The sequence below is a fragment of the Tachypleus tridentatus genome, chromosome 4 (genome assembly GCF_004210375.1).
Source record: "Tachypleus tridentatus isolate NWPU-2018 chromosome 4, ASM421037v1, whole genome shotgun sequence".
NCBI classification, from domain to species: domain Eukaryota; kingdom Metazoa; phylum Arthropoda; class Merostomata; order Xiphosura; family Limulidae; genus Tachypleus; species Tachypleus tridentatus.
Genome location: NC_134828.1, coordinates 27,975,088 through 27,992,032, shown reverse-complemented (window position 1 = coordinate 27,992,032; position 16,945 = coordinate 27,975,088). Strand labels below are relative to the sequence as shown.

The window sequence follows — 16,945 nt, the reverse complement described above, 5'->3', positions numbered from 1 at the left end:
GCAGTTCAACTGTTGAGTTAGGCTTCTGTAAAAATGATGTAATCTTACTCAGTTTCTAAGTATTCTCCTTATGTGAATATTGTTGTAACTAGAAAACTAGATAATTCTAGATTTTTCTAACGTGTTATAAAAATGTGCAGACATTGAATGCAATAAAAAAGTTAAAGTTAGTAAAAATGATGGCAGACTGTGATTGTGAGTTTAGCCATAACAGCTGATATCTAAAGTTTGTAACAACATAAAGAATAAAAATAATTTATCTCATTAAAGGGCATTCTAAAATAACTGAACCCACCTGTGTGGCATGTGTTAAAAGGAGACAATTACTTTAATTTACAACTGTGGTAATCAATAGTGTAAGAATTTTGAACATACAGCTTCTATTGTAAAAATAGAGACAGAGAAGAATAACTCATTTTATCAGTTGTGTTCTAAAGTAACTGAACCAGTTTGTGTAGACTTCTGACAAAAAGGAGAATTACTTAAAGCTTTAGGTTCAACTGTGGTAATTAATAGTGTAATGATTTTTCTTTGATACATATGTTTGACTTCTTTTGAATATATTATTTTGAAACAAGTAGATTGTGTGTGTGTCCATTTATTTTTGAAATTTATCACCAATAAGTCAGAAACCTTGTGTAAAGAATCTGAACCATACAGAAAAAACCTGACAGTTAACGACAAAAAAAGTTGCAATGAATCTATTTTATTATTGCTTAATACTATTTCTTAACTGCACAAGTCTAAACTGGGTGTCTGTAAGAACAATTGTAAATATATTACAATGAATCTCTTGTATTACTGTTAACTGCCACTTGTTCACTGTATAAAACTGAGTAAATGTGTGTCTGTGAAAACGTCAATAACAAAAATATTGAAATGAATCTCTTGGGCTATTGTTTTATTAGTTTGTTTTCTATATACATGAAGAATTAGGTGTCTCTAAGCATTAGTAATTTATAAATCATCGATTGTGTAAATTACATAAAATGGTATGTTAATATTTCCACATAAATCTGAATTTTGTCCAATTACTTACCGTACATGTATTACTTTCTTGTATTAACAAACATCACATTTCAGTTTTGCTCACATTATTTCATGTCTTAGTTGTTTAGCACTGTAACATAACTGTAGCATAAATTGCTAATAACCTCAATACCTGTTACAGTAACAACATTCCTGCTATGAAGGTTCTCCTTAGAACACCTGCTTTGTAAGTACCCTCTACAAGGGTCATGTGTTTTGAGGTCAGTAATTATTACCTCATTTCCAGCTCTGATCAAACCCTTATTGACTCTGTTGGACTGGAGTCTTGTACAATTCTCTGAATTATGTATGCATGTTTATTAAATAGCTGTTCAGGTTTAGAACATGAATATACCTATTACTGGTTAACTTTCCCATTGCAAAGGTTTGTCTACATAAAACAGACTGTGAATAATCCAGATTGTTCGTGTACAGACTAATAAAAATTTGTTGTGCGTACAAATACAGTTACTGCACGTACTAAACACCATACGTACAAATACACCCACTGCATGTACTAAAAACCATAATAATTTTACATACATGGATCTTTTCACCTGAGTTTAACCTACCTTTTTAGAATAAATTTTCTCAGAGAAACATTTTCTTCAAAATCTGCCTCAGAATTCACAAACATTAAACGGCCAGTGTGGAGTTCAGTGCCTACAATATCTCGCACTGTAATAAAATGATAATGAATACAATCTTCAAAGCAGCCCTTTTCATTCCATATACCAAGATACCATTAAATGGCTACTTCACACAACTATCTTAATACATAAAATAAAATATCACTTTTACAACAAAGAAAGAGAATATTTTTCAACTACACCAATAAATTTTGATTCATTAATTGAAAATACAGCCAGTCACTCACAAACCCTAAGCCTAACTCACTTTTACTAGTAATAATTAAATATCTTTGTAAGATTTATTAAAAAGTGACTTTAGTTCTTACATCATAAATAGTTCGGTAAAATACTTTGTAACTCTACAAAGTAATACATGTCTTATCTCTTCATATATTTATGAATAAATGAAATAATTCTTTGTTTTGGTGCACAAATTAAAAAAAATTCATAGCAGATTTGAAGTTTTGTATAATGAAATGGGAAAATGTTTAGTGCAGTAAGTTCAGCAGTTCTAGAAATGCTTCAGTAATTAAAAGAGCAAAATACTTTGGATCTATTCCCAGTAAATGGTATTAACTGTGACATATTTATCATTATTCTTCTTTTCTTAGTCATAAATTTAGTGAAATTTTTTTGCCATTTTTGCTAATAACCAGGCTTCAGCAATAAGATCTCATGACAAACCATTAATCACATGTGCCATTAGTACTTATAACCATTATAAGTGAAGAAGCTAAGGTTTTCCACAGTTTGCTATCTTCCAGAAAAGGAAAAATAATCTTTATCCACATAATATTTTTCTTAGGAAACTACAAAAGGAAAGAACACTAGGTTCTCAAGTGCCCTGTTTACTGGGAGATTTGCAGAATTACCCTGGACATTTCTAATTGAATGCACTGTTAAGAGAGTTAATATTTCAACATTTTGAAGTTATACATATACTGAATATGTTCCTATCTAACAGAACTAATATTTACAAAACTAAAAATGACATACCAAATTATAAAAATAATATTGCAAATTATACAGAGAGTCGATCACTTTGTAAAAAGTGCTCTAGAGGGTAAAGTATTTTGTAAGAATAATATTTAAGATTATACAAAGGGTTAATAACTTTGTGACTTGAAGCTTGTTAGCTTCTAACTTGTTTACTACTGATATTCTTTGTAATCTTAACCTTTATTTTGTAGATGAGGATGTTGCTCCAAATAGATCTTGAGTGTGTCATTTCAAGAGTAAGTTGCTGTCCCAAAAGATCTGTTTCTCTGCTTTCACTGCAAACAAGCATCAAAAACTCCCTTTTTCAAAATTTTACATCCTTTGTCTACACTTTAAGAATCTTGCTACACTAACATCCTTCCTTATGAAAGCTGTGACAATCTTCTAGTCATAAGCTTATCAATATTGCACTGTTAAATGTTAACAATTTTAATGAAATACCAGTTCACACACACACAATAATAATCTTCATAAAACGTAATCAACCCTCTGTACAAGTAATACAGTTTCATACAGACTTTGTTCATAGATACTATCTAGTTAAATTCTTTTTACAGTTTAGTTTATTAGATACCTCTTTTATGCTTCCCCTTCTGTCCAGGGGCAGGAGCATTAACCAAGCTTATAGAAATTGGAGCCAATAACATGGCCAACGAAGCACTGTGGGTACGATATACGTCTGCTAGTTGATGCAGTTCAAAGTCAGTGATAAGATCACAGCTGATAATCAGAACATCAACCTGGAAAATTTGAATAAGTAAATTTTAACACTAAAGTGCATTCCCATGAAACTGCAGGGTGATAATTTTCCTACACTGGAAATATATTTCCAACAGGTACTTATTTCCATTCGTGTAAATAGTTATTTTTGTTCAGGTGCTGATCTGTATTTGCACTTCTTTTTGCATACCACAAGCCTTTTATTCCTATGTACCCTCTCATTTATGTTTTAACTGATTCATACATGCAACTTATCCCTCAACAAACCTCCATGTATTGATGTACCTAACACACACACTACTCATGTGACTCCTGCAACAAATCTCCATCTATCGATATATTTCACACACACACTACTCATGTAACTCTTGCAACAAATCTCCATCTATCGATATACTTCACACACACACTACTCATGTAACTCTTGCAACAAATCTCCATCTATCGATATATTTCACACACACACTACTCATGTGACTCCTGCAACAAATCTCCATCTATCGATATATTTCACACACACACTACTCATGTAACTCTTGCAACAAATCTCCATCTATCGATATACTTCACACACACACTACTCATGTAACTCTTGCAACAAATCTCCATCTATCGATATATTTCACACACGCACTACTCATGTGACTCCTGCAACAAATCTCCATCTATTGATATACTTCACACACACACTACTCATGTAACTCTTGCAACAAATCTCCATCTATCGATATATTTCACACACACACTACTCATGTGACTCTTGCAACAAATCTCCATCTATTGATATACTTCACACACACACTACTCATGTAACTCTTGCAACAAATCTACATCTATCGATTTACCTCACACACGCACTACTCATGTGACTCTTTTTATGTTATCTTACCTAACTATCACTTCAAGTTTAGCCAGAAAATAAACCACCAGAAGACAGTGGGAAAAGAAGGATGGAAGTTGTGAGCAGAAGAAACTACTTGTCAGGAGTGTATTCAGTGTAAGAAAATTATAACTTCCAACAAGGTACCTTAATTCTGCTCACATACATAGCTAGAATCCCACATTGAAAAGATAGAGGGACCAGTGTAAGGGAGAAAAGAGAAGCATCTTACAAAAAATCATCCAAAGGACACCTCTCAAGAAGGAACCCTCCAAGAAGAGGATGATACATGGAAAACCATACCACTTCTGTACGAGGTGCACTCTTCACCCAAACATGGTAAAGGTAAGAGATTGGCAATATCAAGGAGCACAATCTCACTGTGTGTAAAAGATGGGATGTGATCCAAAGTATACATCTACAAGGATACAAACAGACCACACATGGCAAGTCGACTGTGTCTAAAACACTGCATGCTGGGAACTAACATTTCTGCATGGGTAAGACAAGGATCATACCATTGGTAAGTTAACTTCAAACTAAAACTCAGCTGCCAAGGACCAACATTCAAGTAAGGGCAGGAAAGATCATCATACAATCTTCTCTTCACGTTCAGCCAGTTGGAGGGAAAATTATTACCACTGATCACTGAACAGAACATTTGTGATGAGAATGAAATGTAGATATATCTCTGTCAAGTCAAACATATCAGAACTACCCAAAATGCAGTACCATCCCTGAATTAAAGACATCAAGAGGAGTACAAGAGAAGGAAGCAGAGCAACAACCAAGTGCACCCATCATAACCTGAGAGAAACAGAGAAAATGAGCAGGGACAACCTAAACATAACATATGAGAGGACTTATGTTGACTGGGTCAGCTCTAAATCCAACAATGAACCACTAGGAACCAACTACCATACAGAGGTAAGATGAAGGATCCCAATCACACACATGCGAGGACACAATGTTGATTGACTCAGCTCTAAATCCAATGTTCAACTACCAGGAACTAACTTCCATGCAGAGAGAGGATGAGGAAATTCCAATTATGTTGACACAAGCAGAACATCACCACTCTACTCTCAACTGAATGGATGCATTATTTTAATACTGTACATTTCACATTCAGGAAGAGATCTCCACAATCCACCATACTAACAGATTTGAACTGGGAAATGTTGCTTCTTGACTAACTTTAGAAAGTCAGCAAGCTTCTCTCATTGGTTCTGAATAAAAAATTGGAACATTTACCTTAAAGTTTTTTTCTGAAAAAGAATGTGGTAGGAGAAAATGAAGTAAATGTGCAGAATGGGGTGGAGACTGTTCAGTCTGAAATACAAGGTTATTTACAAATTAGCTGTTGTTTTTTTATCATTCTATATTTTTTTTGACAGTTTGGGAATCCATAATGAAAGGACAAAGATTCAGTACTCACTAACCCTACCCACCATGAAGTCATATGAGAGAGTGCACTACAATGCAATTATGCCAAGGTTTCATGAGCACTATACCCAAACCCCAGTATTACACACAATGTTCACTACACCCATTAAGAAAGCCTGACATGACCAGCCAAATGACCCTGGGATGGGGTACCCATCTACAAGAATTCAAGGCCAAAGTAGTATCTTACACTACCCAGATACCACTCAACCACAAGTATATCTCCACCCTTTCACAGGCCACCACACACAGCAAATGTGTTGGTGGTTGTTCAGATCCCAGAGAAAGTAAACTGAAAATACAGGATTCATGGGAATCCTCTCAAAGGAGAAAGACAATAACGCAATAAAAAAGAAACAGCAACACAATGCAGATAGTTAGAGATGTAAGTATGCTGAATGGTACACATGCCCACTTGAAAATTTTCCTCCAATATTAGAAGTAGATGAGATGAGATGCCATTAAAAGAAAAAAAAAAAAGAGGTGCCTAATCTGATGGGAAGATACCTGGAATAATTGATGGAAAGGAGGAGACAAGGAAAAATAAGCCAATCAAATTAAAAGCTGAATAAAAGGAAGGTCAGCACAACAGCAGAGAAGACTATTTAGTTTTCAAATGTTTTGTATAATTTCTAAAATACAGAATCATTGATTACTTGCCCCTTATGATTAATTTTAGGAAATCTACTTGAACAAGTATCTATGGCAAGTATTATTACATTGAGGTGTATATCAATATTTTACAAATTCAGGAGTTCTCTTAAATCACATATTAGTATATGTGAGTTTAATTGCATATATTAACATTTTTACATCAGATTATGAGGAAACACAAGATTTTCTATATGAAATACAGATTTGTCAGAAACTAATATTCATGTTGTGTAATTTAACCATAAAATACTAAGCTTCATATCTATTTATAAACTAAGAAATTATCGTAAATAGTATCATAACATATTTAACTTTTGTTAATAGATATACCATTATGTGTGTCCAAGATTATACTTCCATATACAGGGTGTTTGGAAAGTCACTGTGCACTTATATATTTATTAACAGACATGTTTCAATATAGAATACAGAAGGGAAATATGAATGACAATTATAAACAATGTTGAAAGTGACCCCCATTGGCATCAATACAGGCTTGAATCCTTCTTATTTTGTTTCTAAACACTGCTATCAGTTGCTGGCTTGAAATAGACTGAATGAATGCTGATTACAAAACTGCACAGTGGTTCCCGAACACCCTGTACTAAAGATATTATATCAGTCGTCTATGATGAGAAGTGAGTTTCATATAAAAAATTACAAAACTCAAGTGACTTTTATACATTTGATAAAGGGTAAATGAAAGATAATTCATGTAAATATCATTGAGACACCCAGTTCCAATGTATATTGTGAAATACACTTTGTCAACTGAGAAGTGACCTTTGTCATGTGTGTGAATACCCTATTTCATGTATCAAGTATGCATTCACTGTTTTGAAAACACTATCCAGAAGTAGAGTAGTGTTGAAGTTTGACTGAAATTTTACTGAACTCACAAAGAACTCTGAATTCTATACCTGTACAGTAGTTTTCAATGACACAGAATGACAGCTGTAAAGGTCTATATATTTATCTGTATTGCATGGTTTAAAGTGAATAATGTTTAGAAATTGCAAATTTTGCTGTTTTAAGTATTAGTAAACTAACTGTTTAAAGAATAAAACAGCAATAACTTCTTTCTAACAACTGATGACAACAGTTACTAAGATGGCATGATCACCATTCGCTAACAGCATAAGTTCAAAATTTTTTGGGTCTACACTTTAGTTTCAATATTTCATGAACTTTAAACAGAAACAGTAAATCATTCATTTACAAGTCTTAGTTGTAGCAAAATTAATTATGAGGCTCATAATTAAATCTAGTCATATGGTGTATATTTTAAATCTTAAAAAAACAAACAAACTGCAAAGTTTGTAATATATACTGGTGAAATTGTTTTTTATATAATAAGCATGGTGATTATTGTTCCCCATGATATCTTAGACAATTAATACATTCTGTGTGTAATTGTAATAACTCTTGTTTCAAATGTTTGTGCAAACAAAACTTTGTCCTGTCTTTGATTTGAAATCTTAATTTAATATATAGCAATGATGTTTCTAATCATGAGAGTTAAAATAATAACAAAATCTCACATATTGATCTTTCATTTCATTCTAGGTTCACTGATGTAGTCTGGCCATTTGCTGTAAGTTGGGCAAGATATGCTATAACTGTAATAGTAACTCATCAAATATTGAAAATACACAGTTAGTGTTTAACATGACTGTGTGATGAACATACACATATAGCAAGAATGTTTCATCATAACAGAGTTTCAGAAACATGCAGCTTAATTAACTGATATTGTGAAGTGAACAATCTGTAATTAACTGATATTTTAAAGTGAACAATCTGTAATTAAATGATATTGTAAAGTGAACAATCTGTAATTAACTGATATTGTAAAGTGAACAATCTGTAATTAATGGATATTGTAAAGTGAACCATCTTAAATACACACATAGCAACAGTATATCATAATTTTTATTTTACTGAGATTCCTGTAAACCAGGGGTTCCCAACCGGTGGGTCGCCCCCCAGGGGGTCGCAAAGCCTTGGCAGGGGAGTCGCGTAGCCTTATTAGAAATAGCTTGGGATAACATTAATTTTATTTCATTAATTGCATTTTCAAGTCGCGAGTGCCAAAAGGTTGGGAACCCCTGCTGTAAACATTAAATACATAGTAAATATGTAGATAGTGACAATGTATTGTGAATTTTTATTTTAATAAATATTTCCATAAATATACTCTTGTAAGTGTCACACATTTAAGTAGAATAAAACTTTCATTTTATTCTAAGTGAACTGAAACACTGACAGGTTTTTGGACACAGTATATAATAATATATACTGAGTAATAAATTAATCATTTACACATTACGTAAACATTTAAATTTTATTAATCAAAGTATAATCTACATATGAAGAGTTCATTATTAAGTATTTTCTGTATTATAAATTTAACTGAATACATTTAGTGATCTATAAAAGTGAATATTATTCAGTTTCTTATTATATTTACATAGTGATTATAATGACAAGCACTGAACTGTGACCAAAATCTTATCAGTTGATCCTTCAACTAGATAGCCAGTTACTGCAGAATAGACTCATTCATTCTAATCCTATGGTTTTTTATAAATCTGTATCTTAACTAAGATAGTCAGTGGCTTTGAATGTCAATGACAATTTCTCATGCACTATGACAAACATTATTTTTATATATAATTACAGAATACTGTTTTGTAATTTATCTATAAAGTAAAATAATAAAAGTATAGTACCAGTGATGTTCTTTGGTTAAATTGAAATACAACTAAGTTTAAATGTATGTCAACTTTTGAAAGACAAAGGAAAAAGCACACAACGTTCTTTTCAATGTGACAAATGAGAAAATTTCATCAACTGGTTAAGTTGAAATATCTCACTTTCCAATACTGTATGTGTAACCATGTGACACCCTCCAAATAATCTTGTTTTAACATCAGTGTCCACAGTGTTTGTGTCTGACCTTTGTAATTCTTTAACTTCTGTTTCCATATTGCATGCATGTGATTTGCCATTAGTTTTAACTTCAGACAGTCTGAAAGTTCTGATACTTTAGACAATAATAATCACTATGTTGAACATTTAGTGTATGGAGATTGTTGGTTATGCATGATTTGTGAAACATTAGATGTCCTACAGAACACTGAAATGAGTTATGTATTCCATACATACAGTTATGTATTCCATACATACAGTTATGTATTCCATACATACAGTTATGTATTCCATACAAACAGTTATGTATTCCATACATACAGTTATGTATTCCATACAAACAGTTATGTATTCCATACATACAGTTATGTATTCCATACATACAGTTATGTATCCCATACATACAGTTATGTATTCCATACAAACAGTTATGTATTCCATACAAACAGTTATGTATTCTCATGTTTTGTGCAATTACCGGTGATCAATGGCTGTGTAGAAAATCAGTTATTATTTTTAGTACAGATAATGAATTTTAACATTATTAAATCTACATGTTGATGACTTGTACTGTCACAGTATACTTGTTAAAATAATAGTGATAAAGCAAATGTGAAAGTCCAACTTTGTAAAACACATGTAAATAATTTAGTCATAAATTAGTAAAAGTGTTATTGAATAATAAATGTTTTATTGTGATGTAATATGTTGTATAAACTAAAAGTTATAATTAATTAATGATACTGTCCTTTTCAGGGCAATCTATAGTCACATACTGAATGCATCAGATTGAATAAGATATAGTCCTTCTAGCACAGGAAATGTAATAACTTAGTACCAAAAAGTATTGTCCTTGTAGGACTAATAATGATAATTTGATGGTAATTAAATGATGATTTAATGTCCTTTCTTATGACATTAAACATGAAATAAAGTAACATGTAAGTTATTATGTTACATAAAGCATAAAATAAAATTAGTAAAAGTACACCTTTCAATAATTGAAAGATATTGTCCTTTTTAGGGTGATTTAAATATGTAGTCATTTATCCATGGTAAAAATGTATATAACTGTAGTCATGTTATGTTAAATAATGTCATTGAAAAACGCTTGACTGACAATTAAAAGAGTAAGTTTTAATTAAGATATCATTCTTTTAGGACAAGAAATTCAGTTAATTGATCCTTTTAAGAATGATTTTAATTAATTAATTAATGATTAATTATCGATGAGATGAAATGTATGGGTCATGACCACCTAAAAACATGTTTTCCACTTTGTGGTAGGATGATTTAATTATTAATGAATTAGGATTCACTGTCCTTTTTATCATTAACTAATTAATTATTGTTAAGCTTACTTTTCATGACAATTTAATCAATTAATTATATTATTCTTGAGACATGGCCACCTAAAAAGATGTTCTCTACTTTCTAATACTATTACGTAATAGTTCATCATTGCTGTCTGTCATGGCAACCTTGCAACACATCCCTGCTATTGTAACTATGACCTCATTATCTTTGATAACATCATCCTGCCCTCTCCACTGAGGCAGCTAACCAGCATGAGGTGGCATCCTTTTGCTGCATTAGAGTAGGGGTAAGACTACCTTGAAATCAGGAAGATAGAGGATTAAAGGAAATTGTGGAAATGGATAAAACAGAACATAACTATTATATCAAAAAAAAAAAAATATTAGGCCTAACAAAACCCATAAGAGTAACCAGGAAATACAAGATGAATTTAGGTGGAAAAAAAGGCTGTCAAAACCATAATCAGCCTGAACTGGTTTGGCTTGTTCAGGATTAAGTTGGGCAATATCAGGAGAAGGAAACTTGTTCAAATAACAACCAATCACTCAACAAATAATTGTCATTAATCACAAAGTCAAGTTACCTCAACTGAAGTCTGAATAAACGTGCTGGTAGAAGGTACAACTTCCAACATGGTAACATTTATTTCATAAATCATAATGTCAACCAAACAGAACTGCACTGATAAACAAAGACAAACACTAACTGCATTTTGAAAGTAAAAAAATCATTACAAAATATTAGAATGGAAATTATTGGTTTTAAACTACAAATAAAAACTATGAAAATTCAAATTTGAATTGAGAGAGCACTTAAGAAAATGTCTTAACACAAGCACTGCTAATGAGAAATGATAGGTAGAATAGCATAGGAGTCATCACAATAATCATGTGTTTTTGAAGAATGTCAATTGGAGATTTGTTGCACAATAATTTGCCATGTCTGAACCAGTTACACCATGTGAACTGACAGGGTATGTACTAATAATAGGATTGTGGCATGCCAACAATTTTGCAAACAGAGGGCAGCACTAAACTCTTGAGAATAGCTATGAATGTGAATGGAAGTAAAGTACCTTGTCAGAATTCAAGCTCTCCAATTTCTTAGAAAATTTAGAATAAAAATATCATAGATGTATCAAACCTTGATTTTATCCTTAATGTAGCGTATACTCTCAGCTGTTCCCCAGTCTTCTGATGATGGGATGGTTACAATATCCAGTTTCATATCCACTTTTGTATCAATTCGAGCTTCTGAAACTTCGTTCTTTGCTGTTTCAGGTACAATTACAATGGCTTCTAAATGTAACAAAAACTTTTCCAGTTAACAGTTCCAATCAAACATGACAAACTGCAGCAGTCAAATCTTAAACATTAAAAATAATAACCAATAGTCACCATCTTGAACATTAGAAATAATAATAAAGGTATCAGTATCTTCAAAACATGAAAGAATAGCTTATATATCACTATCTTCGACATGTGAAAGAATATCCTTTATATTACTGTCTTCGACATGTGAAAGAATATCCTTTATATTACTATCTTCAACTCATGAAATAACAACCTATACACCACATCTTAAACATTCAAAATAATAATAAATATATCAGGCTGCAATACAGGAAATAATACTCAATACATCACCATCTTGAACATTCAATAATAATCAATGTCAAATACATCACCATCTTGAACATATAAATTATAATAATCAATGTCAATACATCACCATCTTGAACATATGAAATTATAACCTTACATCAATGTCAACCAATACATCACTGTCTTGAACATATGAAATTATAACCTTACATCAATGTCAACCAATACATCACTGTCTTGAATACATAAAATAACCTAATCTCCATCATCTCAAAACATGAAATATCACTATCTGGAGCATAGGAAATTATAACCTATACATCAAATAATCATCTATAACCCATCATCTCAAAAACAAAATTTGATTCCTATGGAACACGGATGTATGGAAGGATAAACATACAGAACAGAGTGAGCAGAAATGGTTCAAGGCAAGTCAGAGATATTGTTAAGGATAAGTCAAACTTGAGAAAAACTGAAAAATACGTATGAGTCGAGAGTGTGGCTCCTTAGTGGTAAGTGAAAAACAACCAATCAGAACACAAAAACCACAAAATGTAGTTATGGTTTTGGTTCCTTATAGAGTAATGTTATCAGCCAATCAAAAAACAAAAAACAGGCATTATGTTTACGGTTTTGGTTCCAACTAAAATGATGTCAACATCTTCTTTATTAAGTATAAAAAGTAACATATTCAGTACTATACTCCACAGTTATAATAAAGATTCAGGGGAGGAGTGATTTTTTATTGTCATAATACACGATATGATGCATGCATAACTTTTCAAATTTTCTTTAATTGCTACCAACAAAAACATTATACTTATATGAATATAAAGTCAGTATACGAGATTTATTCATTTAAACCATTTCTTTAAAAAGTCAATAATTTTCAGTTTTCTTTTACCAGATAATTTAACTTGAGCTTTTGAAACATAATTGTCTACTATTTTAATAATTGTTCATTTTTCCTAAAAAGTGTACAACTTTCTCTTGTTTGCACATTCACCATTAACCATAAAAAACCTAAATCGATAACAGGACAATTTTACATCTTTAAATGCTGCACAGAAATCGGACAACCACAACACTACGACACCCATTAACGACTTATCTGGAGTCGATAAAGACACATAGCAAAAGATTCCTTGCTGGCCAAGTCCAACGTAAGTTTATCCACAGTATAAGTGACAGCATTATAACTGGCCTGCAAAGTACACATTATACCATATCATGGAGTTTAATGAAAATTAAGATACGTAATGACTTACTGTCATGGAGATACCCAAATGAAGAGAACAATATGGAAGTAGATTTTCAAAATTTGTTCAATTAACTACATGTTTTGTATTGTGTGTGTGTGTTTTCCTTATAGCAAAGCCAAATCGTTCTGTCTGCTGTCTCCCCCCCGAGGGGAATCGAACCCCTGATTTTAGCATTGTAAATCTGAAGACTTATGCTGTTCCTGTTATATAGTAATAAATAAATAAATTTACTTGTAATGTGTATATCATATCCAATGATAAAGGCTCACCTGTTACACATCAAATCAAACCTGTACATCACCATCTTAAACACCTGTCATAATTACCTATACACAGGGTTGTAGTTAAGATTGATTGATTGATTTAGTGTTTTATGGCACAAAGCAGCGAGGCTATCTGCGCCAGACATTCGGTAAAAATGTAAAAAAAAAATAAATGTAGTAATAGACATAAATGGAAATTAAGGTAAAACAAATAAGTATAAAACCAATGTTGACACCTTGTCTACAATGTTAAGATAGAAGGCAGAGTATAAGAAGTTGTAAGGTATTTACTCTAGCAAAAAGGTAATGATCATAACCCGCCAGGAAGACTAACAGGTAAGTTCAAGAACCACCGTCAGTCACCTGAAGTTGGTCTTTCCAGTCCTGGTTCCGGGTTATGTGTCATAGCAACCAGTATCAAAATGTAAAATAATAGAAGTTTTAAAAGATACATAGCAAAATTGTAACAATGAGTAGCCAAATGGATAGTAAAAAGATAAAAGTCAAGTAAATGGAGTAAAATTTGTAAAAGTAAATGAAGGTAAAAACAAAACAGCAATTAAAACAGAAAATGGTGTAAAAACCAATGGTGACATCCAGTCTTCAAAGTTTTAAAATATTTACTCTAGCAAAATGGTAATGATCATAACCCGCCAGGAAGACTAACAGGTAAGTTCAAGAACCACCGTCAATCACCTGAAGTTGGCCTTTCCAGTCCTGGTTCCGGGTTATGAGTCAATATGGCCAGTACTAAAAAGTTAAGTAGTAAAAGTGTGAAATGATATGCAGCAAAAGTATAATAACAAATCGCCAGGACGACTAACGAGTAGTTCAAACGGATAGTTCAAACAGTAGCGTTAGTCACCTGAAGTTGGCCTTTCCAGTCCTGGTGTCGAGTTATTTAATGTTCTGGCCATTGTCCAATGTCAAATTGAAGGAGAGAGATTAAAACTGTAAAAAAGGAACCACAATTAAAAAGGTGTAATGAATAAATATGTAACACTTAAATGAGATTAAAAAGATTAATGGTCATTAAAAAATTAAAAACATTATCAAGGTGGACAGAGTCACCATCACCAATAACTCTGTCCAATGTTACAGACTGACCCTGGGAAAAAATATGTTTAAAATATTGCCGCCGTTGAGAATTGTAACGATGGCAAGAAAGTAAATCGTGGCTGATAGTGATTTGAGTGTTACACAAACTACACATTTGTGCATCAGTTCCAGATAAAAGAAAATGATGAGTTAAAAAACTGTGACCAATGCGTAGCCTAGTGAGAACAACTTCCTCCTTCCGAACTTTACGAAAGCTAGATGGCCAAACTCCAATTTTTGGTTTGATTTGAAAAAGTTTGTTGTCATGTTGCTCACTCCAAGTGGACTGCCAGCTGGCACGGAGCCGAGCCTTGAAGACGACACCATAGTCCATGTACGGAATAGGCATAGGAGTGATGGTGCTGAAGCAGACATATTTAGCTGCCATGTCTGCAAGCTCGTTCCCGCGAATACCAACATGGCCTGGTATCCAGAAAAACTGGATTGAAGTAGCTGCTAATGAGAAATGGGCCAGTCGGTTTCGAATATCAGCGAGAATAGGATGTGAGCTAACGTGTAGCGATTCCAAGGCAAGTATAGAACTAAGCAATTCAGTATAAATAGTGCAGTTGGAGTACTGCTCAGCTGCAATATGATCCAGGGCAAGAGATATGGCATACAGTTCAGCAGTGAACACAGAAGCTGTAGAAGGGATTCTGCACGCAACTACTGACCCATAGCAAACCATAGCAGAGCCCACTGAATTACCTGATTTGGAACCATCTGTATAAATGGGAACTGAATGATTGTTTGAAAGATATTCATTGAATAAAAGCGGTACTTCCAATCTGGAGTATCTGCCTTTTTAGGTGACTGAAAGAAAGGTCACATTTGGGGCTGTAATAAGCCATGGTGGGATGGGCCAACCTGTGGAATCTGCAATGTTATCCAAGGACAGACCCAATTCATCCAATTGCGCCGGATCACGAAGGCCAAGCGGAGCAATGACAGATCGTCTGTTCTGAAAAGTACTGCCCACCGAGGAAGGAAAACGCATTTCCAGGTGGGATGCTTTGGTAAGGAATGAAGTTTCGAAGTATATTGTAAAGATAGTTGCAAACGGCGAAGGTTCATGAGATTCAATGTATATACTTTGAACTGGAGAGGTACAGAAAGCCCCAGTGCAGAGTCGAAGTCCTTGGTGATGAATGGGGTCCAGCATCTTTAAGGCGAGGTCTGGCAGAGCCATAGACCATTGATCCATAATCGAGTTTCGATCTAATAAGAGCACGATATACCTTTAACATTGAACAGCGATCTGCCCCAACTGGTAGAAGAGAGAACACGGAGGATGTTCAGTGCTCTTGTGCATTTGACCGAAGCTGCTTTAAGTGTGGTATAAAGGTCAGTTTACGATCAAAGATAAGCCCCAAGAACTTGGTCTCCAGGACCACTGGCAGCAAAACTTCACCAATATGAAGTTCAGGATCAGGGTGAATACCCCGTTGACGGCAAAAGTGCATGCATACAGTTTTGGAGAGAGAGAAATTAAAGCCGTTCACTAGAGTCCACTTCCATTACACAATTGAGGCGGTTTGTAGTTGCCGCTCAATATATCTCATGTTTGGCGACTGACATGAGATGTGAAAGTCGTCGACATACAGCCAATTCGCAACAGTGAGAGGGAGTTGTTCAGTGATGGCATTTATCTTTATACTGAAGAGTGTAACACTCAATACACAGCCTTGAGGGACTCCAAGTTCCTGTACAAAAGAACGGGAAAGTGTCGAACCCACACGAACTTGGAATCTCCTGTCCATTAAAAATTTTTTAATAAACATGGGTAGATGGCCACGTAACCCATATGTATGGAGGTCTCGTAAAACACCATACCTCCATGTTGTGTCGTAAGCCTTCTCTATGTCAAAGAATATTGATACAAGATGTTGGCAGTTGAGAAAGGCTTCTCTGATAGATGTTTCAAGACGAATTAGGCGGTCTGTGGTGGAGTGCTGTCAACGGAACCCACACTGGGTGGGCGAGAGGAGGTTGTTTGATTCAAGGAACCAAACAAGACAAGCATTAACCATCCTTTCTAATGTCTTACAGAGACAGCTCGTCAAAGCAATTGGACGGTAGTTTGAAGGAATCTTGGGATCTTTCCCTG

The 16,945-nt window shown here is 33.6% G+C and overlaps 1 protein-coding gene across 1 annotated transcript in view; it reads right to left on the bottom strand.

Annotated features, from left to right (window-relative positions):
* eIF2Bgamma (eukaryotic translation initiation factor 2B subunit gamma) overlaps positions 1-16,945 on the bottom strand; it is a 33,799-nt gene that overhangs the window by 6,023 nt on the left and 10,831 nt on the right. Inside the window, exons 3-5 of the mRNA XM_076497435.1 lie at positions 11,752-11,906; positions 3,235-3,400; positions 1,602-1,707 (exon numbers count right to left, since the gene is read on the bottom strand). Of these exons, the coding sequence (XP_076353550.1) occupies positions 1,602-1,707; positions 3,235-3,400; positions 11,752-11,906 (427 nt within the window). The remainder of the gene's footprint in view (positions 1-1,601; positions 1,708-3,234; positions 3,401-11,751; positions 11,907-16,945) is intronic.